Raw genomic sequence first — 26,731 nt, 5'->3', positions numbered from 1 at the left:
CAGAATGAGCTTCACAGCACCCACTGCCTGTGGAGAAATTTTTGTAGTTTACTTTACAATGTTTCCGGAATATCTCAGATATGGTGTACAAAGTTGAACAATGAACTGGAAAGAATTTCGAAGGAAGACGTCGTGGCTTAATCAGGATAATATCGCGACACTTTTCTACAACAACAAGAATATCAGTACACAAAGCCGGTGTTTCGGAGTAGATTCGGACCGAGCACCTCCTCAATACAAGTGTACAGCCTTAACGTTATACCAACCCGCCTGGTGTGAGGAGCAAGACGTAGAATAGAGAGATGGAAGGAACGCACTTGTTTGTGAAGACCAGTCCACTCTGCCAAACTTTCAGTAACATCATTCAGCTGAATCTTCACATCACATGCCATGACCTTACGTCAATATTAATTCCGAATGTTTGTTTCAAACTACACCGACCATTCGTCATGGCAGAATTCGTTTCTTTACCATCAAACGCACGTGACGTCAGCTATTCAGCAAATGCGCAAGGAAGTGTGTATACAAGAAATGGAACCTGCTAATAATAGAACACAGTCATAGGCTCTATGCACTTCATTAGTCTGACATGACACTTCTCTGTCTGTTTGTTTGTTAGTTAACGAAACTACTTCAAGCGCAAACACTGCAAACTGCACAAAAGTCGTGAATGAAGAGAAGTTTGGGAGAGTAATTGTCGTTGCTTACTCAAGATCCCATCTCTACAGTCATCTAGAGTAACTGAAGAAAACGGCGCAACATGTCATGATTGGCGATCTTCCGTCAATATTATAATCGGGAATCTTCTGAATACGTTTTGTTAATTGCTTAAACGAGGCTGCCGGTATCTCAGACCACACAGCAATAAGTGGATAGCGACAGGAAATGACATGGAAGGCATTTGCCCTACGTACGTTTGGGTCAAACCACGAAAGACCTAAGGATAATCAGGGTCCAGACCAAGATGCGAAACGGGCACATCCAGAATATAAGTCAGAGGCGTTACCTGCTCAGCGAAGCTACGTGTGGCAATGATGCTATTTTGATGCATACAGACGCCCTGCAAGGGCCAACGGGGCTGAATATCCATTCATTCGATCTGTAAGGCAAAGTTGGTTGTTTCGTGACTTCTATCCCGGTAAAAACTTTTCCAAGCTGAGAACACTCCCGGTCTTTACCTACTGCACTAAATTATACTGTTAAAGCACCGAGCGAGAACTACTTGAGGGCAATGAGGGCGAGTAGCTGCGTCATAAAGTGCGACAGACACACACGCCGACTTTAAATTTCGTTGTGGGGAACACAGCACTTCAGCTTTAGGAAACATACACTTTCGATATGTCCGAGAGAGTACTTGGCCCTGAAATGTAGGAAATAATAAGGAAATGGTGACAAACTGCACCATATTAGCACTGCCGGGTTCCTAGGCGCCTTGGAAGAGGTCACAATTTATACTCTTCACAAATTGCCTATTACAAGGGTGATGAAAATCACGGAGATTGAGCAAGTAGCGCATACGAAAATTTGGTGGGAAAATGTGAAGGCAAAAAGACTAACTGGATTCTAAATTAATTTTAAATAGGATACAAGAATGTGGACTGGATTCATCTGGCTCAAGACAGGGAACAATGGCAGAATTTTCTGAACATGATACCGAAATTTCGATACCCTCCATAAAGGAGGGACCTTGTCAGCTCCGCAACTATTAGCTTCTCGACGACTCTGCTCTATGGAGTCTGACAATACTTCGTTTTCTGCTTGGTGGTAAATACAAGAATTTAAGATTGGTTTCTACTCTGTCCAGTAAAACGTATCATTGTCGTCATCACATTATAACCGATAAACAAAGAGCAATGCAGACGCGTCTGATTTCTAGTCTTATTCAGGAAATGGTTATCCTGTGTCTTTGCAGTTTCGGGCAGCATCTTAAAGAATTCCGCAAAACTGCATTAAATTGGCCACGGACGCCTCTCATTCAAACCTGCCACTTCCCACCCCACGCGATGTACATGTTACTTGCGTTCTCTTCCGCCCGCTGATCCCAACGTGATGTCCACCACGCAGTTAATTATCTTATGAGTAGAGGCCGGGTTTTAATGAAAATGCATATTTCTTTCTTGCGGCCAAAAAGTATGCTCATTTAGATAAATGTATGAATTACTTCATTTCTTAAATTTTAGACATGGTTTGGCGGTGCATATTAGTGCATATTTTGCCTGTTTTATGGATAAGCATAATATTTTCGAAGATCTCTATTTATGATGCATATTCCCTTTTTAAAATGTTTATAGTTACATATATAAGTTTTTAATTTTATGTTCAAATTTTCAATCATCTTCGTGTGTATACAATTTTTCTTTTCCGTATAAGAATATGCTGCATATTTGACTCGCAACATTTCGTCATGTAAATAGCAAGTTGAGTCTGGATTCGTGTTTCTGATGCAATACCCAGGACGGGACTTCCCCGATCCCCTGCCTCATCCACGTACTCGTACCTTCAAAGCGGCCGCAAAGGGATTAGTCGGAAGCGTATTCATACGTAGCTGTTAGCGACGTAGTACTATTCAACCGATAATGAACTTCATTTATTTATTTCCGAAGTCTCCATCAGGTTCGCTGCGCTTCTTCATTTGGAGCTGGGGGTCAGTCACATTAGTGGTGATTAGTCTGTGGCTAAGTTTGTTTAGCTTTTTGCAGTCATGCTGAAAGTGAAAGTCAAGTCAGAAAACTAAATTACAGCTGTATCAGCGGGAGTTCGAAGGAGAGATGATAACTACGGATAACAAAATTCTTTATTGCCGAGCATGTGAAAAACGCTTTAAAGTGCTTCAGCATTTGAACACTAATATACACAATGAGAATATTAAAATTAAACCCACGAAAAGTGCTCCTGTTCACTTGTATGACAAATGATGAGACTTCTAGCTGAATTCCCTTACATTGCCCTTGTTTTAGTAAAACGTTAATATTTACGCATCTCCACCGACAAAGGGAATGCTAGAATACAACCCCAAGCATTAAATGCTGTACATAGTAGCATATCAGCCTGAAATGAAGGGCATCTTCGTAACTTGCGAGTTGTATCCAGTGTAAACCAACAACTACACCGGAAGTGTACTGTGACATCATCCATTAAGGAGAAGTACGAAATCCACGAAAGTAAACATTCACCATACCGCAAAGTATTTCAGATTACGTCTATAGAACTTTTTTAGATTTGTGTATAGGGTTTCTCTCGCAATTATGAAGAGCCATCTCGCTGTGGGGGACCACGTTCCGTGTCACAAAGTGAGCAATAGAATGTCGGAATATAGAAAAGAGAATGTCCACGTGTCCGTGGAGCATGAGCGCGATACAGTCTTTCCCCAGTTCACGGATTGCTTGAGCGAGTCAGTTACTTGGCCCTCACGGTCACCTGATTTGACTTTTTCTTGTGAGGCTATATCAAGGATTAAGTGTGCTCCCCGTGAAGTGCGGTTAAGGATTGTTGCTATTGTCAACATAGCTAAGACGAGACACTGCTCACGTTACGCGGGACCACCACATACACAAGTATCTAATTCGGGGCACTTTTCTTTCATATTTGTAGATGTGTTCATTTCTGAGAAACGATTGTTTAAAAGTGATATCCAATTTACAAAGTCCTTGTACGTAATGTCCAGTACAGTACACTTTGTATTATGTCTTTCTGAGACACCGCCTTTCGGATAGACACAGTTTTCCTATATTTTGGGCATGTATCGATTTGTTAAACAATTACCTTTTTGAGAAAATGAAGATCAGTTTGAGCTTCATGTAAAGTTTACCTCGCTACAGATACTGTACTTCAAAAAATTTAAATACTATTTTCCGTGTATTCCATTAATCTCGTGGTTTTTATTGGCTAGCCGCAGAAAGTGATGGAGCTCGAAGGCTTGTCACTGCCCTGAGCTAGCTGAATCCAGTTTAGTACATCAAGAACGAATCGTCATGCGGTACTGCGCAGGACTGCAGGTCCTCTCTCCCGGCTGCTGTCTTCACGTGTGTTTCCCGTAACCTCCTGTCGGGTTAGTGCGAAGTTGGCTTAAAAATAGCGCGCTCCGATTGTTGGGAATATGTGAACATTGCATAATGTTTGGCAGTCAGCCAGTAACCAGAGAATTGAGGTTCTCATGGCCATGACTCTTGGTGATCGGCGTGTTCTGGAATGTATTTTCGGGTACCCTAGTAGAAGTTTGTCGACATTTTGGAGGAACGTCCTCCCTGAATATTCAGACTAGAGAAAGTGTCCTGAAGTTGAAGGCAGCACGTTTCTTCGAAACGTCGGCAAACTTCAGTCAGACCACACGACATCATACATCAGACGACACCACCGTTCAACGTGAAAGTAACCTGCGATCAATAACCGCCACTTAAAACTGCTTCATCTTTCACAAGAGCTCAGATATGTCGAAAATAATAAGAAATACTTGTACTGTCAACATATTTGTATTGTTTGTATTAAAATGCTTCATACAAAATTTTAGATTTGTATTCGAGAAGTGCCCGACTCGAATCTAGACCGGTTACCGGCTGCCCTGATGTTCTTCATCAGGCTGACAATGTCCACAGCTCATTCGACTCCTGTAATTTCTTTACCTGCGGACAGTCGTTACGTAACCTGACAATCGCCCAGTTGTCGTCAAACAGTATACATTGACTTCGCGCCATCATCGTTTTATTATCCATTTTCACGGCTTTAGCTCCTCCGAATTATTACATAACAGAGCCCCTACCCTTGTTCAGAAACTGGAAACTAATCGTTTGTTGCGTGTATGTGTGTAAGGGGGTGGGTGGGTTTAAAGCCACTAAAATGTTTCCGGAACTCACAATTGCCACAAATGTCTTTATAACAAACTACATACTGCTACAATAGTAGGCACATCCTTCGTGCTAGCTTCTGAGAAGAACACGCACGATCCTATGAACTCGCCGCATGCACGGAGGCTGCTGGCACATAAAGAGCGGTTGTCTTAGCAGTGTCGACACTGAGAAGTGAAAATTATTGCCCCCGTCGGAACTCGAACTCTGACCCCTTGGTCGTCCAGGCAGTTGTCAGTCGCTACACAGACTGCGCTGTCCCGGCTCTATACATCCACTCTCCCATTGGTCTTCACGGCGTAGTGCGTAATTAAACACAGGGACAACTTTACGATTACATACTTACATATTTACATACACATGCGAGAAACGCAAACGATGTATCAACACGAGTACACAAACAAACCTACAGCTCTGCTTTTACTGAAGGTGGGCATAAGGAACACGTATCAAAGGAAGCTGAATATGGACAAGTTAATTTCAGAAGCGCTTAGGTGTGCTGATTTTGTCCTCGTGGCCTCGCTGTACATATTGTGTAATTCGACTCTTCAGCCTTGAATGTCATTTCCCAAAGTAGGCATGCGACAAGAAGCCCCATAACGAGAAGCCCAAGGGACCTTGGCTACAATGTGCTGCTACCTCAGCTAATCCATTTTCCTGGATAATGTTCATCGGGGGTTTCGATCACAAGCAGCGCGAAGACACGTGATGTTGGTACAGCAAGTCTGCACAGCTTTTACTTTCGTCATTTTATTAAAACCCATGCATTCATTGATGGACTTTACGATCAGACACTCGGCTTAGGGACTGGGCTACGGACTGGACTGTCGATAGATCCCTTCCCTACAGCGTCTAGACAGGCTCTGGGGTCCACCCAGCCTCCTATCGAATGGGCACCGGGGATTGTAACGCGGCAGGGGCGTGAAGTTGACCATTCACCTCCATTTAGTGACGAGATTAAAAATGATGGAGCTATATCTCCATTCCCCCATATGTCTTCATGACGTGGTCTTAACTAAACAGGGGGGAAACTTTACCTTTTTACCTCTACCTCTCGAAACACGAATTTCTCGAAAACTCGCCCATATATCAGCAGACACCGATTTCTGGACATACGCTGACCGGGAACTTTCTGCTCATGTAAGTGAGTACTGTACCCCCTTAAAGCATGTAACCTTTTTGAACTCCCTTGTAATAGATTTCCAAACGTTTACAGTTGTTCAACTGACCAAGAAACCCGAAGTTTCATTGCTCTGCTCACAAAGCCCACCACCGGGCTCTATCTTCAGCCAGCTGAATACAGTCTTTCTTTAAACCCTATTCCTCTAATGCTGATTTATTATTACTCTGCAGTCTACACCTAGCTCTCATAAGTGGTTTCAGTCGTTCAGGTTTACCGGCTAGAATTGTGTATATAGTATTTCTCACGTCCCCATCAATGCTAAACATACCGCCCATCCAATCATACAAATTTAATCCTGAATAATATATGTGGGGTATAAACTATGCATATCCTCATCAATTCTTTAAATGTTAGGAATACTACACAACGTGTAAATCTAATCAGCAGGTTTGAAACGCGAACCAACGTTTTGGTAATGATACACAAGTTTCGTCAAGCGTAGTTGCCTGAGGCACTATGCCGGAAGGTCGCGGGATCGAATACCGATGAGGTGGATTTTTTTCAATTTACCCAATCCTTCCAGCCGCAGAATGGCCCTGGGGTCGACTCAGCCTCTAACAGAAATGAGTGCCAGGAATATTCCTGGGGGTAAAGGGCGGCCGGCGCGTATGGTTGACAACCTCACCGCCATCTGTGAGCAGACTGTCTAGAGGAAATACGGGAACCTCAATATCTCACAACCTTATGGGCCTCCACGGCCTGTTACAGTGATACTTTTACTTACTTTTTTACACAAATTTCGTCAAGAGAACAATACGGTACCTAATATGAAATACCAATATTATAAAGAATAATCCAGTTCACATTTATGGAAATGAGTGTTATTTTAAACTTAGAAACCTAGGACGCGCCACAGCTCAAGCGGTTAGTCGCTGGCTTCCCACCGCGGCGGCCCGGGTTCGATCCCGGGTCTGGTCAAGTGGGATTTGTAGTGGACAAAGTGGCGCTGGGACGGGTTTTCTCCTAGTACTTCGGTTTCCCCCGCCAATTTTCATTCCACCAAATTCTCCATCATCATAATTACCCGGCGCAGGCTACAACAGGCCAATCGGTCACCGCCGTGCCGAGTGAACCCAGTTGGACTCCACCCCACTAAGCGAATTAAAAAAAAAATAAAAACTTTGAACTTAGAAACATGTAGTGTTAATGTACTTAAACACATTATCTGCAGAACTGTCATACAAAATGCCATTTTCGACACCTGAGTATTCTGTATGGTACCACTGTATATATTCGTTTTCTTAATTGCGCCGTCGGACATCAACAGGAAAAGAAACAGAACTATGAGGTCACTAATGTGCTGTAAGGTCTCTTCACCTAATCATTTACCTAATGGTCCATTACAATGTTGCCAGATCTTGCTGCTCCACAATAGGAGCGTGTTCCATATGCGTATGTATGGAACCTCTCCTCTACTGGCAACAATTCGCGAAGTTCAGTGTCTTCTGTTTGTGTTTTACGCAGGCCCATACCTGCCAAAAGCTGAAGGCTGAGGAGAATAATGTAGAGCCTATTAGGAAAGGTAAAGGTAAAGCTATCCATACAACAGGCCGCGAAGGCACACAGGGTTGTGAGACGTCGAGGCTCTCACATTTTCTATACAATCGACTCACAGATGGCGGTAAGACAGTCTATTAAAAGAATACGTAATACAGGAATTGACGACATGCGCATAAAGACTGCAGCCTCCCGCATTCCATCATACGCGTATACGAGTATCTTCGCCACTAAACAAAGTTCACAGACGCAAGTACGAGACTCAACTGGCTGCTGACGTTAAGCAACAACACGGTGTATCGTAATGTTGGCCTGGAGTGACAAAATGAAGCCACAAGGAAACTCATATATCCGGGTTCGGTTTGAATTCCAATCAACTGTGAAGAAGGACTGGTACTCCCTAAATCACACGTCTGGACAGACTCAAGAATTTGTACGAAACCTCAGAAGGGGTTGCAGGTACGTGATAAATTTTCTACGCAAATATCCACCATGTGAAACCGCGCCGAAATATCAAAATTCTTCATTTTCTTAACGAAGCTAAGTCGACTGGTGTCAAACAAAGGGTAGGTCGTTTACGAATTGTGAGTGAAGGCGGATGTATAAGATGAATCCATGACATTTCTTCAAGTAACATAGGGGTACGGAGCCGGGACAGCGTAGTCTGTATGGCGACTGACTACGGGGTCTGAGTTCGAGAATTTTATCTTCTCCAAATCGTCCAGACCGGCTCTGGTGTTCATACAACCTCCCATCCAAAGGGTACCGGGGGCTCTTTCCCGGGGGGTAAAGCGGTCGGGACATGAAGCTGAGGTCAAGAAGATGTGCATCTATATATCCACTCCCCCATACGCCTTCATGGTGTAGTGCTTAATTCGTTGAGCACAGGGACAACATTACCTCACTACAGGAGTACTTGCCTCGAAAGACCGAGTAAAACTGCTCAGCCAGATAAAATACTCCCTGCCTTGTCTGAAGCCTGATTATAGTATTCACAACTCCCCGCAACCTGTCTCCATCCTGAATCGAATTAATCCGATCCACACCCTCCCACCCTATTCCTATAACATCCATTTCAATACATCCTCATAGGTACACATGCGATCATACACACATCTTCCAAGTGGTCTCTTCCCTTCATGTTTTTCAAATACAATTCTGTATGCATTTCTCAACTCCCTCATGAATGCTAAATGCATCGCAAAGCTCATCCATCTTGATTTGATAATCCTAATACTATTTGGTGTCATTCTGTTTTTCTTTGTGTATTCGTTGCAACTGGAACGTGTTTATCAAACCGTTGCCCAGCAATGGATTATTTCGCGTCTATTCGTTGCAGCGTGAACGAGACGTTAGCTATTCCCTCTCATGTCCACACATTCTCCTCAGCACGAATTTAGAAAGACTTGAGTACCACGATGAAAATTTAGAAACATTATAAGGGTACCTCAGCTTGTACATATGCAGATGGGTGAAAAGCAATGGAATCAAGTCCAGTGAAAAAGATTCCGGAAAATCAATAACGAAAAGGACTGAAGTTAATAATTTCAACGAATGAGCCTGAATAATACAATGAATGGTTGGAAGTCTAAAAATAGAGCGAATGAAATGAAGGTTTCCATTCTCGCGCGATCTTCTCTGTTTCCATCTGCCACAAGATCTACAACGTCACCGCCTGTGCTGTTCTGCACTGTAATGTGAGAGTAAGAAATGAGATGCAATGGGAAGCAACCGGGGGCATATGAATAGAATCATAATTTGAATTCTTCGCCAAATTAAGGGTATGAGATGAGAGGGGCACGTTGTCACGCATGGGAGAGATCAGAAATGCTTCCAGTCAGGGAACATGTAAGAGAGACCTAAGCGCAGATTACGAAAATAATATTAAAATTGATGTTACAAAAACAACTGTGGGAGCACTTAAACTGCATTAATTTGCTGGGTTTGTGGTTTTCACAGCGGCTGTTATGAGTTGTATTGCAGTACAGTTCGAAATACGTTCGCCGATCTTTCGGAGGAAAGTATCGCCTCCATTTTGCGGTTCGTAGAGGAAGCCAGACAAAAACCAGGAAGAAGCGGGCGGCAAGCAGCATATGTTTCAGGAACACGAACGCCGTAACAAACTCTCCGATTCCATAAAAGCTCCGAATTTCTAGACTAATTGTGGGACGACAGGACAGCGCTTGCTGCATGAAGTTGGGGGATAAAACGGAAAAGGGCCATTCATAACTGCAAACAACGCAAAATATCCCAATCTTACGATAGAAGAACGATTCTTGCTATCCAGGAAAGGTATACATACAGACTGAACATTCTGCCACGTTTTAGAAAATTATGAACGAGAAAAGGTAAAGGCCGTTAAGGCCAGAGATGTCCAAGCTGCTATATTTTCTAGATAATCCGCTCAGGCGGTGACGTCAGCCTTATGTGCCGGCCGCCCTTTACCCCCAGGAAGGGTCCTGGTACTCATTTCTGTTAAGAGGCTGAGTCGACACCAGGGCCATAGGGCGGCTGGAAGGATTAGGTCAACTGAAAAGTCCAATGACCTCATTGGGAATCGAACCCGCGACCTTCCGGCTTGTAGCATAGTGTCTCAACCAACTACGCTATAGTGTGGACCCAAAACAGAAACTGAAACGAAATTTCCAGCAATATGAAGTTACACACGTACAAAGGTGAACACGGAACTCCGATATCAGGGCTTCTTCCATTCCCAGATTTCAAGCCTGAATTCAAATTCAGCTGCAATACCACCATGTAATTGAAACCCTCGTTAAATATTCATTTCGTCCAGAAAGTTCCACATAAAATCCAGATCGTAATGCTCAGTGATAACGTGCATTTCGATCAGGAGTCAATTCAGTGCACTTCAATAAAAATAAATCGTATCCTTTACAAGTTACAGAGCAGAATTATATGGTAAAGTTGTCCCTGTGCTTAATTACGCCTCGAAGGCGTATGGGGGAGTGGATGTATAGACCCACGTTTTCCTGACCTCGGCACTAGTTGGAGGTGAGTGGTCAGCTTCATGCCCCGGTACCCATTGAAGAGGTTGGGTGGACCCCAGAGCCTGTCTGGACATGGAGAAGTGAAAATTCTTACCCCCATCGGGGCTCGAATCCCGATCCCTTGGTCGTCCAGCCAGTAGCCAGTCGCTATACCGACTATATGACGCTGTGTACATTGAAAACAACGTACTGATGAAACCTGTCCGTAATGAGCAGTTTCACGTATGATCCATTTACTCGTAATTACTACAGCAGTGACTGAATGATGAAGGATACGTCTGTGAATCTTAAAGCGCAATGCTTTACCTCCAGCTTGGACCAACTGTTGGTATGTGATCACTACCTCACGTATTTTCAGCCTTTCAACAGCAATTCTAACTCCAAAAGAACCAGGCTCGGGTACTAATTGTTCGGCTGTCGGCTTAACATATGCATTTAACAGCTAAGTAAAGTGAATCCATTCAAAATATGGTTCGAATCTATAAACTCCCATTCTCATGCTTCACCAAGTTCTGAGTTGGTGACCATTCATAAATTAATATTGTATTTGAACATCACTTCAGTCTTTAGACACACATATAAAGAGATTTTTCATTAATTTATACCTCAAGTCTTCATTCTTTTTGTTCTTTTCAAGATAATATATTTTATCCTTCACTTACTTCCTGAAGGTTTTACCGGTTTCACGTTTTACGTGATTAAGATAACCTCTATTCGTCTGTCCTTTGTTATGCAACTATTACGGTTTATCCCGCACTCTTAGTTGCCTGATGTGATAGTCTCTTAATACTCTCCCAAGCCTTGCCACAGCTGAAAACATACTTGAAAGTTAACTTCCATTGGATTAAATCTCTTCACATATAAAGTGTGCGCCGTTTTCTTACAGACAGTCTCTCCCTAAAGGGGGACGGTACACTCTCACATCTTTATTTAAACTTTTCTGCCCAGGCATAAAGATAAGGGTAAAGTTCCTATACTTAGTCAAGCACTACGGCATGAGCTATGGCTTCACTTATAAGTGGTCAGCTTCATGGTTCGCCCGCTTTACCCTGTACCCATTGTATTGCTGGATGGATGAACCCCAGAGTCAGTCTGGACATTGTGCAGAAGACTCCCGATTCCCCGTACTCTTAAAGGGAACCCAACCGGTACTACAATCAGATGCCTACACACACTACACTGATTTTGGCGCAGTTTAGTCCAATTCGCTCGTGTACGAGAACTGACATGTCTTGCTATATATTGAAAAGGACAAGACATTTGATGCTGTTATTTCATGTTCCTGATGGAAAGAAGAGATCAAGGGGCAAAGGAAACCGTGAATCGACTACACAGTAGTTACTCAAAGGTCAATTTTTTCATATTAATTCATGATAACTTAAACTCTGTTCATGAGCCAAACATAATTACCTCGCCCCGGACGAACCAACTTACTCGAATCTATTATGGACGGTATCTCCTTAAAATAAACGAAAGATACCTGCATGGAACGTGCTGAATCGCCTTACGAAAGACTCAATGCTAGATTAAAACTCTTGGCAACAGGGAAACCCGTTGGGCCTCCCTCATAAAGCATAAAGCCAGATACCGCACAGGATTGGCAGGATCACATGCACACCTTGGAGACAGACTTTCTGCAAGTGATGTTCATGACTTCCTCTAATGGAAGAGGGTACCTGTCTACCACTAAATGCTCCACAATTACTGAGCGCAACTGACGGCGCACTTGCTGTATATTTACAACATTCCTGTCGAATGGCCGGGATCATACACTATTTGACCACGCTGTACAAGCTTAGCGGTCTTCTAGTGTGGAATGACAGACCAGTATGATGAAGACGACTGGCAGAAAGCGGCTGAAGCCTACTTCAAGGCAATATCCACGAAGACACATTTGATTGTTTTTTTTTGTCTTAAAACGAACTAGCATGTGTGTTAAGTCAATTCACATTGAAAACTGTTACGTATAGGTCATAAACACACAATTTCCTCGGAAATTATAAAGTTAAATTTCAAGACTCAATGTACAATCGGATAAACCCCAACACTGCACAGAATCACAGACACCGTCTCGCTGCTTTAAGATGCAAATATTGCCATCACAGCAGCGCTGGGATTGTGAGATAACCCGAGAAACACAACTGAACTTCAAACGTGTAGAAGAGAAATATAGTAGAGAAGACAGGGGTCATTCTTACATATTTCAAGAACAAGGGATAACACAATCGTTTGCCAAGTGCCATAAATATTTTTTGTTACGTTTTCCAAATGTTCGATCTCGGCAAGAAAACCAACAGACTTGGCTGCGGACTTTCGTGGCTTTCCTCAGTCTCCCATGTAAGTGCCGTGATAATACTGTCAAATATGGAACAACCCTACCATCTTACACCACTTCCTACTCACTGTTCACTGATGAGTTATCAGCAGCGTCGATAAATAAACAGAATTAACTATTGACTGAGTCCTTTATGTGCGAAAAGGCCTGCTCCCATATGATGATTCGTACTCCCTATTCCATAAGAAATGCATATTCAGTGTCATCCTTGTCCAAACCGATCTTCTGTACGCCCACAAATATAAGTTACACGTTTACAACACTCTTAGAGTCTTTTTAATAAATCTGACCTATACAGACTCCTGATATTCCAAAACTTTAAAATCTCATGTCCGTCTCCCATCGTTCAGTCAATCCGTCTAAGCCTAAGGGCCTGTGTAACATTTCGTACCATGTTAACTTTTACGGGCAGCGTTTGTTAACCTCCCATCCAACCCCAAATTGGAGGACCACCCGCAGTCGGCTGTCCGCGACTGCTTACTCAATGTATCCGCAGCTACCCTTCAATCTGGAGGCCATCTTCTTCATCCGCAACCTGAGGATGCACCATGTCGTGGCGACAAGGGACCCAATTCACATGGCCTTCATGCGTAAGATAACTGGAGATGTGGTTATTTTGAATATACGGTACAGAGTATTCACATACGTTCCTCAAACTCGAGATCCTCTTCGATACAGGAAAATAACAGCGTGCCCGTCACATTCAACAGACTTGGGGAGAATTAAAAAAAAAACAAATTCCATAATTTTCGAGAAAACAGTTTCAATGCCAAATATCAAAATATGTTTGTGGGCTCAGGGGTCCATATTCCGCGTTTTTTACTGTTGTGGTTAAATGAATAACTACACATTTTAAGCGGAATTTATCGCTCAAACCCCTATTATAAACACCAAGACAAAAAAGGTGCGGCATTATAATTAACTGTCCCTAACATACCGAAAACTGAGTCTCTTGGAGCTAATCCTGGAGCCAATGGGAGATGGCACTTCTAGCGCCACACATCTTGACTCCGTGTCAAAGGGGGAAGGACAGAAACGCAGTGTATGGTTATATTTAGATTACAAAACGTTCGTGACACTTTGCTACACACACCGCCTTGTGATTACTGTAACAAGAGGAACAAGGGTATTCAAGCGACGGCCACTGACCGGATATGGTCCGCGGTACCTCTTCGTGTGGCCCCTTTAAGAATCGGTCATAATGAACTAGGCTACGTCAAATCGGAACGAACAGCCCACCCCCCGCGCAATTTGGAATTACGGCAATTCTTCCGTTTTATGGTTTCAGTCACATCGATTTAGTTCATTATTCGGTAGGACTGCTCTAAGAGCCTCAGTATTCAGTAAGATCGTGCCGGTTGTGAACTTCATTCCATCTCGTGGGGTTTCAATCTGATGCTGAACATGGTCCGTCTCGTCATACAGAATTCAAATCGCTGAATCCTGGGCCAGTGATGAAATTACGCACGATAAGAGAAATCTTCATGCATTAGAAAAGCGCGGTTGTTGCTACCTACTGATGATCTGGTACTGCTATGTGATATGAGCCACAACTTGAATGTCTTAACCAAAATTTAAGGTCAACTGGAAACTCATTTGACATCATTTTCATTTCATACATCCTGTTGGCAGTGACCTTAATATAGTTGTGTTGTGACGGTTTTAATAAAGAAATTGTCTTTTGACATCATTTGGGCTATCGGAAACGGGTTAAAATATTCATTTATGTCAACTGTCTTCCTGTAATTTGCTTCGTAAGCACGAGTAAGCGTCACTCTTCCACGTGTCTGTTCTGTAATCATAGCTGATTTTAAAATCTAAGTCACTGTTTTGTAGTCGTGGTACAGAAAGACGTATCTTTAAACAAACACACATACATTCTCCGTTTAAGTCAGCGATACTCCAAAATGAACTGAAACTTGAATACACTGAACTGCAGCTGGGTCAATTTTGCGTAGCAGTATAGGTCGAGAAGCAGTAGTTACATTTTGCACTTCCTGTTCTCTGATTTACGAAGTTAACACGCAAATTTCCACGTGTATTCGGTAGCACACAGCTATGCCTGTAAACAGGCTTCTTAAGGTAGGAAACAAAACGAATGGAAGTTCCGTTCAAGAATCGCTGATATTCACTTACGAGGGTAAGCCAATAAGTAAGTTACAAATGGATTTAGAACTTAAACAAATAAGAGTACTGATTTGAAAAATGCTTTTATTTCTCAACATAATCTCCTTGTACGTTGAGACACTTGTCCCATCGTTTCACAAGCCCCTGAAACCCAGCAGCATAAAATTCTTTGGGCTGCTGTCGGAACCAGGCGGTGACTTCCCTTTATACAGCTTCATCGTAGGGAAAATGTTCAGCCGAAAGATGATGTTTAAGAGGGCCGGACAAATGGAAGTCGCTTGGAGCAAGACTCATCACCTGTGACAATTCGGGCTAGCATATCGTGTCCTTCATCGTGGTAGCGATTGACATGCTGTAATGCCAGACCCATTCTTTGCATTTTGTGTTGTGGGGTCAGCATGCGCGGCACCCATCATGCACAGACTTTGTGAAAACCTACCCTGTCATTCGTCATGAGGTAGGCCATGCCATGTGAACACGCCTGGTCCCGACAGCAGCCCAAAGAATTTTATGCTGCCGGTTTTCAGGGGCTTGTGAAACGATGGGACAAGTGCCTCAGGGTACAGGGAGATTTTGTTGAGAAATAAAAGCATTTTTCAAATCAGTACTCTTACGTTCCATATCCATTTGTAACTTACTTATTGACTTACCTATGTACATGGTGTGATGCGGTGCTAGATAAGCTCAGACTTCAGGGCACTTCAGGGCAACGTTCAGTTCTGTGGTGGTTACGGTACACATTTCAATGTGTTGCCTCAAAGGGCTAACGAAACGGTGAAAACCCTTGGGATAAGCGATCTCCAAACCCGGATACTCGAACACCAAGCCGGAGTTCTAATGACGTCACCGTGACATCCGGCACGCTGCACTGTCGCGTCATATGCCTGGCCGAATTTCGAAGAGCGACGGGATTATACAGACAGTGGGACTGTGACAAAACAGCCTCTTCACCCTGCCCATTTACTAACTGAATAAATAAGCGGCCTCCGTAGTCTAGAGGTAACGTTCCCACCTCATGACTCGTAGTACGCGGGTTCAAATACCCGGCGGAGGTCGTCGAATTTTTATCCTCCGGGAGGGACTTTAAGCCGTGGGTCCCGTGTCGTAGCTTTACGGCACGTAAAAGAACCTCATATCTCCAAAGGAGGTCACTGAGCCAAATTACGGACGTTTCCCGCCCAACAGCAGTCTCTAATACCTCTGGTAGATGGGGGAAGCATTATAGATACCTCTCAGCTAGTAGAGCCGGTCTCGCTGGCTGGGCGGGACTGATGGTAAGCACCAGTACCGGTAGGATATAGAGACTGGTAGAAATCATAGAGGGAAGCACAATGGACCAATACAGGTCTAAGTGCATGGGGAAACCCACCCTCTCCAATAACTAACTAACTGAATAAATCCAAAACGGCTTCATGTTTTCTTGAATGGCTGAAAAGTTAAAGCAATTCATATCTTGTCTCACCCCCTATGAATAGCGTTCTGTCGTTCATCTACGAAATGTAGGCCCTACTGAAAGATGTTCCGTGTGACCCGCAGAGATACGCATTACAGTTATTGGTCAGCGCTTCAGCACTTATCTGTAAAAGTCAGCCTCCACCCTGTTTTGTTTATACATGTCATACAGCTCTATTTACAGAAAATACCATCCAGACATTAGCGCAACAAGCTTACTGGGGTGATTTCTACTAATGTATATCTTTCAATCAGAACATTTGTCTATCGTCTACCAAAGACCAACGAATTCTGAGCTATACAATACAGGAATTAAGATAGGCGACTCTAACTAGGAAAAATAACGATGACAGAAGATCTGCAGGCAGGAGGGAAGAACTCGACACAAGGAAATATAACCCGAATTTGCTGTCACCTGACCGAATTCTGACTAAGACGTTTAGTGGTTATTCCAGCTTCCACGTGGAATTCCTGAAAAACTCATTTTTATAATTTGTGTCTAGTGCTTCTTATTCGATGTTGATTAACTTATACAGTTTATATGAACGTGGTTAAATTAAGAATACAATAGTGTGGTAGCTTGTCAGCGCTGACTTTGTGCGCTTCCATCTCGCAGTAGCAAGTCAAACACAAAATATATAGGTTGGATAAAAAATAGTGGCAACGCCTCTATAGTTCTGAAATGACTTTATTACCTGAGGTAAACACACTTACATTCCCTCATTATAATCGTCCCCCATGTGTTCCACCTTCTGCCAAATTTGTGGAAGGCATTGTACACCATCAGCACGTCTACTTCTTTTGATGTCAAGCAGTGGCCGCCCTACAGCATGAATAATCTCCTCTCTTGTGTTTTAACGTCTCCCTCGCAGTGGTTCTTTCATTTTGGCAGAGATCATAATCGCACGGACTCATATCGGGTGAGTATGGCGGATGTTACAGTATCTCCCATCGCCAGCGGCAAAGGAGATCCTTGACAACGTCAGCAGTATGAGCCCTTGCATTGTCATGAAGGATGATGGGGTTCGTTGCCAACAAGTGTCGTCGCTTTCTCCTGAGTGCTGGACGAAGATGATTACGCAGGATTTTGCAGTGGCAGACAGCATTTACTGTCTGTCGTTGAGGTACAGTGTGGTGCAGTTTCACTCCATCAGTGTCATATGCCACAATGAACATCGCCTCCACATTACTCTGTGTAGGACGCACTTTCTTTGGACGAGGAGAGCCAGGATGCTTCCATTCATTTGACAGTCGCTTCAAGTGCGGTTCGTATGAGCGAGCCCAAGTTTCACCCAGAGTGACGATCCTTCCAAGGAAGTTGTCACCTTCCCTCTGGTACCGGTCCAACAAGTCCTGTGCAATTGCATAACGTTGCCACTGTTGCACCTCAGACATTGTATGGGGTACCCAACGCGCCCCAATTTTGCAGTATAAAGAATATCGTGCAGAACGTGGAGCACGGTTTTGTGACATACGCCTACCTCAGCAGCTAACTCCCACGCAGCCCGTCGACGATCGACATCCAGCAAAGTAGCAAGAAGCTGAATTGTGTGGCTGTCAACATGGGGTCGTCCTGAACAGCATCCCTCCCTTCACGGAACAATTTCACCCATCGCGCCACTGTGCGATACGGCAAAGCAGCATCACCACATGCTTCCTGCAGTCCCTAATAGTTTTGTGCTCTAGGACCTCGTGGAACTTCAATTTTTATCCAGGAGCGTTGTTCTTGTTTCGTAAACATGTTGTTAGGGTGCCTGAACTGGTCTCCTGCACTTCAAGACAGTGCACAATGCAACTCAATGAAACACATCCAGAGCCACTCACTGCACTATTTCAACTGAACTTCTGCTATCAGCTACAGACGACGCTAGTGCCACATGATGCACATCTTTCACGTTACAGCAATGTTGCCACTACTTTTTATCCAACCCTTGTCTACACCTTCACTGACTTGTAAAAATGGCCTTGTGTTGACGGCCGTGATTACAACAACCCTATTTCTGAGTCCGGCGTACTAGTTGAATAAATGGTTAGCACGGATTACGATTTGCTCGAAGCCCGTAGTGACAGATTTTCCTCTGGTCAGAGTGCATGCGACTGCTGCCGAACACTAACTCAGCGGCTGGAAGTACGTAGTCCGTGAATTTATATTAGCGCATAACAGAGTGACCGAAAATGAATGCGAAACACACATAAACATGAGGTAAACAGTTAACACATGCATCATCAAAAATGGTTGTCATTTTCGGCACTTGCTGCAAACATAATTATAATTTGAATACAAATAAAACTGTACTGACATTGTACTGAGTGACTTTTCCAACACCCAGTACTTGATTATTGGTATTCAAATACCTAATTACATTGAAGAAAGCCTGTGACGAGAATCTTTCACTTAAGTACTCAAGAATCGTTCACTGCTGTGTTCACATCAGACTACCACTGCACCCTATCCTGAGCCAGTTCAGTACTGCAAGATCCTTTCCAATAACACTTCAAAAGCAAGCCCAGGTCTCCCGAGTTGCTCCTTCCATTGACGTGTTACCCTCCTCTCTCATCCTCCTCCGTTTCCTCTTCCTAATACTGTCTGGTTGAGTACAAATTACAAAGTTCTTCATCCTCTTCTTACTTTCACCCCTTCGTCCAAGTACTCTATACAATTCAAGTATTTTAATATTGTCACGTGTAGGGTGGTACCGACCTATGGTCCGCTTGCGGACTGAAATCACGGAGTTTTATTTTTGTAGGATATTGGTGGGAAAGCTAGAACGAAAGAGACCACTGGGAAGACCAAGGCGTAGGTGGGTGGACAATATTAAAATGGATCTTAGAGAGATAGGATGGGATGGTACTGATTGGATTGATCTCGCTCAGGATAGGGACCAGTGGAGGGCTCTTGTGAACTCCGAACTTCGAAATTCTTCCCGCTTTCCAAAAAAAATCAGGGCGTTCACGGAACCGACGAGCTGTGCGGTAACATTCCTCAATAAACAATGCAAGTTTGGTCGGCAGATGGCACACAGTAATGCAGAATGGTGCACCGACAAATTATGGTTTCCAATCTGACATCCACATTTGCACAGTAAGATGTATTCCCATTTCAACTCAAGGAATACTTGGATTTTGTAGTTTTATCTTGTACGAGTAATAAGAATTATAAAAATGAGTACATTCTTTTAGATGGGAATGGTACATTACAATTTAGAATGTAACACAATATTTACTAATTACATAAACAATGTTAATAAAGAGATGAGAATGTTGTATTCGGAAGACCACAGACGACTCTTCGTCGTCAGTAACATCTCAAATCACACACAGGGACGCTATATTCCACTCAAATTGCGTGTTTTGATGTCATTTATAACAAAGAGAACAATGGGGCAATGCAAAAAAAAATAATCCTTGAAATTTCTCCAAGACATTAAGAACACGTGATTCCTGTGTCGTGAGTACTAGGCACATGTTAACGGCTTGGAACATTTCCATCGGTCACTGCTGGCTCACTGCCACTAAGAACCAGACAAGGAAATACAAATTTAAAATAAAAAGTGAGCCCAAGATCCCATGCCAGACTGTAAGGCGCGCTCCTGAGACTTCTTATGGTCAAGCGGCCGGATAGGCATTTGTATTACAGCGTTAAGTCAGGAGTTTGAATCTGTTGTCTCTCCCAACTGATCAAACTACTCAACACTCTGCATCCATCTAGATACAGGATTCTACGCCGATCAGAACAATTAGAACTAGGAATGAGGAGACTTCAGGATACAGAACTGTAATTTCTCCTTCAGTGTATAGTTAACCTCTGGCTTGTGCAATGTTTACATTCCCAACGGTGTGCGCGTAACTCGAGAATTTTCTCACTCCTTATTTTCACTGCCTTTAATATTAATTAAAAACTATCAACTTTAGTTAATCATCCAACTCCGCCATTTACGAATTACAATTTTCTTGTAAGTTTTGAGGTTTTCACGGCGATGACTATGAAAAAAGTCGTCTTCTGGGATCTGGTGCCGTGTATTCTTGGTTTTAACCGACGTTTCGGAGGAATGTATCGCCTCCATCTTCAGGGCAGGTGAATCGCGATGCGAATACTGAGAGCAGTAGCTGCAATGCTTTATAATTTTCTTGTTTCGGACAAATAATTTCATAGATTTTAAGTCTTCACTAAAAATAATTTAACACAATTACTAGGAAACAACATGAAAGCAAAATTCACTTGAGTGTAAAACCTGCAAGACGTGGGATGCCTGTATTCGATCTTAAAAAATGTCAGTTATGGGATTCAGATTTCTTTATAGACAAAAGTATATTATTCCACTTGCATATTTGCACGGTTAACTAGCCATTTCTACTGGTTAAGAGCAACTAATATTCAGTATAAAATACCAAAATATTATAGGATAAGTTTCACTTCACAATAACACGCACAATCGAAGATGAAAATATCGATCTATCTAGTTTCCAGCATGTAAACGCTTTAAGTAATGGCATTCATGTCAGCATCTTTATCAAGATGCGGGAGACTGCAAAACCGGACGAAACAAGGGCACACTAAACTGCGGAACATTCGTACTTTTAGAAATGTAGAAAGCAATGAGACTGTGGCTAGAGAGAGGAAACCCACGAAAAATCTATGGTCTGTTCATTCTGTCATATGCGGGGCGGTATCAGAAAGTCCCCAGACTGTTGTTGTTGTTGTAACTGCCCCGATGAAAGGAGATGAGAAGGGAGGCCAAGGCCACACTTCCACAAGCCTATTGCATCAGTCTACCACGTGACACCGTGCTGTGAACACGCATTGTTTCTACACGTGTGCTTTTCAACTTCGTGTTTCGTTTTGTCTGCGATGGATGGTAAAACAGAGCAACGTGTCTGCATCAAGTTTTGCGTGAAGCTCGGTAAATCCGCTACCGAAACCCCTGAAATGCTTCGTGAGGCTTTTGGAGAACATCCATTAAGCCGGACGGCAGTTTTTGAATGGCATTCAAGTTTCAAGGCCGGTCGAGTGTCAGCTGAAGATGATAAACATTCAGTGCGAACAAGGACCGACAAAATGACAGAAAATGTTGAGAAAAGTCAAGAACTCATCCACGAAGACCGTCGCCGAACAATCCATGAGCTCGCAGACACCGTTGCGATCGGTTATGGAGTTTGACAGATCTTAACAGAAAATTAGAACATGCCCCGCATTGCTCCTCCATCACGACAACGCGCCCGCCCACACTTCCCTGAAAACCACAGTTTTTGACTAACATGGTTATCGTTCCCCATCCTCCCTACTCGCCACACTTAGCCCCCTGTGACTTCGCTCTGTTTCCCAAATTGAAAGTGAAACTGGAGGGACGACGTTTTGAAACTGTGTCTGACATCCAAAGGGAACCGCAAGCGGCACTCGACAGCATTAAGGAAAATTAATTCCACTGTGCCTTTGAAGCGTAAAAAGAACGGATGGCATTGCTGTATACGTTCCCAATGAGATTATTTTGAAGGAGATGGCAGCCAGAATTGAGTAAGTTAAGCCAGCATTTCTTTTTTGACCCTGTCTGGGAACTTTCCAATACAGCTCCTATGCAGGAGTGTGTTGACATGTATTGTACCGTCATACTGATTCAAAAGTTGGTACACAAAAGAAATATGCACTGCATGCCTGACTAATTCGGTAGTTTGTATATTCTTTGTATTGTGATGTATCAAGCGATGTGGGAGAGTGCGTGAGAATGTTTGGAGGCCTAGTGTTCAAGGCTATATGTGCCTGGATAACATTCAGGATGGATCACTCTTTATAAAATAATGTACTTACAGATGGACCTGTGTCAAGACTACAGAGTGGTCTAACAAATGGTAAATGGTTCAACAGAAATGTCAAATATTACATTAATAAATCTCAATAAAAGATGCTGTATCCTGGTCAGTAAAGTTCTTAACAACCATGTAACAATGCGACGGATGAGCTTAACAGCCGTCGAAAGTAGGGTGACTATGAATTATACAGATTGACTAATATGGCAGGAAACGATAGCTGGCTATTTTGTGGTGTCATCCCATTTGTCTCCAAATTCTGCTGAAAATTATGGAAACCCTATCAGTGTACGTGCATTTGACCAGGATTCAATCCAGTTTGCTACCAAAAGTGAAGGAGGCACAATACCACTGTGCTACACTTGCCGGTAATAATGAAGACAATACCGCAAAAACACCACATATCTGAAGTATTTCTGTATATTTCATTTGTTCAAATTCAAAATTCTCATACTATGTTTCGATAAAACTAAACCACTGCTGGGAAATACAAAGAAACCAATTTATACAAACACAAGAACTGTCTGTATTTAATGCTTTGTGATTTAATACATAATAAAGATGCTGTAAATATCTTGAACCTTGAACCACAGGAGTGACTTTGGACTAGGCATTTCAACTTCTGAATCCTTCCTAATGCTTTCTTTATGGTTTTATGTCCTTGTCCTAGATGTTTTCTTATTGCAGACATGTCTGTTACTCCAAACACATATACGAGTATACTGTTTCAATGCTCAGCACATTGCACAGACCCATGAAGTATAATGTTCTTCGTATTCAGGCAAATATTCACCTCAAAACATCTATCCATTAAAACTGTGTAGGCTTACCTGTGAGATTCACGACGTAAAATAGAGATTATGCTGGACTGATATGAACCAAAATTAAATTTCCCTTACAGGAATAAGCATAAAAACCCCCCAAGACTCAGAACAGATGGAACAAATGGAACGACAGACATGACCTCCCCATTATGAGTTCATTTTACTTCCTTATAAGTATCTAAGGGTGCACATGACTGACACCGCTGCAATGTGAATTCAGGAAATATTACAGTTAGTATCATGCAATGAGTATTATTTTACTGAAATGACGCCTAGCTGGAAAAGTCATGTGGGTACCATATCAGCATTCATGTTTACAATTTTGAAAAGAAACTTGAGAACAGCCTGTTGAAGTCAACAGGAAATCTAAACGTTAATACAGAAATTGCGTTTGCTACAGATTACTTAATTTCACACAAAGGTACTAAAATACTATATAAACAGAAAAACAGTTTTCAAAACTCAGAATAATTTTCACTGCAATAAGTCCTGCCTATAAAATCTTCACCCAGCATACAATCTTACCCCGGCTGCGTAGACATTATTATACACTGATGAAAGTTGAGGTCATAATGTTAAAACCATGTAAACAGAACAAAATGGACGCACCAAATTAAGCTACAAATAAAGTAAAGCTATCCCTGTGTTTAATTAAGCACCATGCCTAGAAGCCAGTACCTTCTGATAATTGAGGGAACACTCCATGAATTCCAAATCTTGGCACTACATGGAAATAAATGGTCAATTTCATGCCATGGCCGCCTCATGCCAGCGTTTAACACTCAGTAGCCATTGGACAGAAGGTGGGTGGGAACCAGAGCTGATCTGGACACTGTCAAGAAGAAAATCTCCTACCGCTGCGACTGCGTGTGTTATACACGCAGTCACAGGAGCGAGACGCAACATAGAGCACAATACACGATAGTGAAAGAGTGCTACAACAGAAGATGATAGACGTGACTCGCGTAATGAAACACGACGTAAGAATGAAATATGCTGTATAATTTTAATATTTTAACACTTAACATTTATCAGTATATATGATAAATATATATTTTAGTTATTTTAGTATGTATAGACAAGGCATGCAATGAACTAGTTTGTCGTGGATTGGATCAGCACCTGAAGATGGCACATTTGTGCCGAAACATGTAGTGAGAGTGAGAAGAGGGGATAGATGAATGTATGCACTAGAAGACGGATAAAATAAATCATGGACTTAAATCAGTACTCCTAAAGTGATATAAGGGCAAATTGGCATTAAATATGCCAACTCAAGGCATATATTGAGACAGAAGGAATTGCCTTTGAACAAAATAATGAATTCACATTGTCAAACGAGCTGACTGATTGATTTAGAAAATGCACAGAACTTAGCTACAGGACCATGAAGGGGGGTGCTAAAAGGTAAATGGAGTGGAAGCAGGAGCCTCAAAAACTGGCATGCTTCCTCTGTTATGACTGAATAAGACCTGAAGGATGTATTCAATGTAGATGAAGTTACTTTTCAATTCATTCAGTGTAAAAAAGTTGTCTGTATGGTGTAACATAGTGTACAAATAATTTATTAATACCATGGAATACTGTTTCTCATCATATTAAGATACTGTCACATGACAGTGACTACAGACGGGTTTTGGATTGATGACTCGATTTATGGCACACTCTGATACAGCACGTGACCGTGCGCGCGCACACACATACACACACACACAGACTACTGTTCACACATTCATAAAAGACAAACCCATCATCTTATCAGAGGTGTTACATGAGGGCTACGGCCACAAGGGTTCAGTTGAAAAATAATCTCTGGTCATGATCCTCAAGGTGCTTTGCACCTGATTGGCGGAAATTAATACCAGACTCTTCACTTCTCACAAAGGCACCATATACTCAATTCAGTGCATAACGTTCACATGCCCTTTCAACACAAGAATTAACAAGTGATGCTATATAGTTTTGATACTGAAAGCATCATTAAATATCCCCCCTCCCAAAGGAATAATACAACTAACTGAATGTTCAACACAATACCAAGAACCTAAGATTATGAGGGACAGGCACATAATGCATAAGATCGCCTTATGGTAGCTGTTCAAAAGATTTACGGGGTCAACACTGCAGAGATACTGCAAAATGTATAAGCCACTGGCCTGTCAACCATACTGCAACTCTGAACTCGTACTTGTATAGTGTTAAGATGTCATGGTTAGCACTTATCAATCCTGCTGGACCATCCACACAATTTCTAGCAGGCTCCCTTAACGATTTCCCCACAGAATTAAGCCATAAACAGTACCTCACAATACATATAACACCCATGTAAGTTGTTATATTTTAAGCCTTAAAAAGAAATGTTAATAAAGAAAACATACATGGCACATTCCCTTTCACTAAAACAATAACAAAAATGAGACAATCTCTTCTTCATAACAGTTAACACCATGCCATGAACCATGCAACTTATATTACATCATTGTCAGCAAATACTCACCCTCTTCTGCTGAAAGGTCTGAGAATTTGATGCCACCACTAAAACAGAAGAAATCAGGTATATAATATTACATTAAAAATTGAGTGATAAAATGTATCAAGGATCTTCAAGAGACTGAAACATCACCTACCTTAACAACACAGTTGCCGTTTCTGGGACCCGAAAAACCTGTAAAAGGGATTGCTCACTTTTCTAAGGTGTTATTCAACATCAGCACTTAGTACTGAGTGCTGATGTAACTTTAACAGGAAAATTTATTTCACTGATAATTTCCAACTGCAAAATGTCAAGTGAAATATAAAAAGCAGACCCCTTATTAAAGCAGAGAGTTTGTATCTACTTGTACACTTCAGTAATGTACTTGTTGAATCTACTGTATATAAACTCCTTACATACTGTGCAAAATGTCCAAGTTATATCATAAGAGTTTCAAAACAGAAGTCAACAGTAAAACCACTCTGAGTCACTACGATAATAATAATTTATACAAATGATTGATGTATTATTGTTTTGTTCGCACATAACCACAGTACTCGCTCAGTAACTTCATTTGTCATTTTTAATATTTTATATCTACAGCATCCTGTTACCTCTTCGAAGTAGTTCATCTTAATCACTAACGTAAGATCACTTCCAGCAGCAAGCTTCAGAAACATTAAACCTTTATCTGTATGTTTACTTAAGTCTACCTACCTGTAAATATATAAACTGACTTATATTCAACAGGTGCAGAAGAGCGAATAAATGACATACAACTAACCTTCCATCCAAGATTTTCGAAGAACGTGCATAAACGTGACTGTCCAGTAGTCTTACCGCCACAAGGACCTGTAAATAAATATACTGGTTGTATTCATTCTCATCACAAGTGGCACCAATAATTGCCATTCCATTCATTCATCAATCATTGATCTTCGCTAAGCTTTTTCAAATACATTTCTTCTTACCTCCTGTGAGTACGACTTTATAAACTCTCTTTTGCTTCTTTTCCATGACGTTTACTGAACTCAACAGGATAAACGGCTAAATGCTTACAGTAGTCTGACGGTACAGTGCACTGTCAAATCATATTTACAGACAGCCACTCATTACATAACGCAAATACCACACACCACCATTAGGCGAACCGGACGGCACCGGACTCCTGCACCTAAAGAAGGCAGAA

General features: G+C 42.2%; 1 protein-coding gene across 5 annotated transcripts in view; it reads right to left on the bottom strand.

Moving 5' to 3' along the window:
• Nucleotides 1–26,731, bottom strand: part of LOC111862878 (TRPL translocation defect protein 14) — a 92,448-nt gene extending 65,717 nt beyond the window's left edge. For all 5 annotated transcript variants that reach the window (XR_004512845.1, XR_004512846.1, XR_004512844.1 and 2 more), the window contains exons 1-4: nt 26,514–26,731; nt 26,327–26,394; nt 25,697–25,734; nt 25,567–25,604 (exon numbers count right to left, since the gene is read on the bottom strand). Coding sequence is in view for 1 of the 5 variants with exons in the window: in XM_023848650.2 (XP_023704418.2) it covers nt 25,567–25,604; nt 25,697–25,734; nt 26,327–26,394; nt 26,514–26,559 (190 nt within the window). In the remaining 4 variants the exon portion in view is untranslated. The remainder of the gene's footprint in view (nt 1–25,566; nt 25,605–25,696; nt 25,735–26,326; nt 26,395–26,513) is intronic.

Source organism: Cryptotermes secundus, unplaced genomic scaffold (genome assembly GCF_002891405.2).
Source record: "Cryptotermes secundus unplaced genomic scaffold, Csec_1.0 scaffold528, whole genome shotgun sequence".
Classification (NCBI taxonomy): domain Eukaryota; kingdom Metazoa; phylum Arthropoda; class Insecta; order Blattodea; family Kalotermitidae; genus Cryptotermes; species Cryptotermes secundus.
This window is presented reverse-complemented; position numbering and strand designations above follow the sequence as displayed.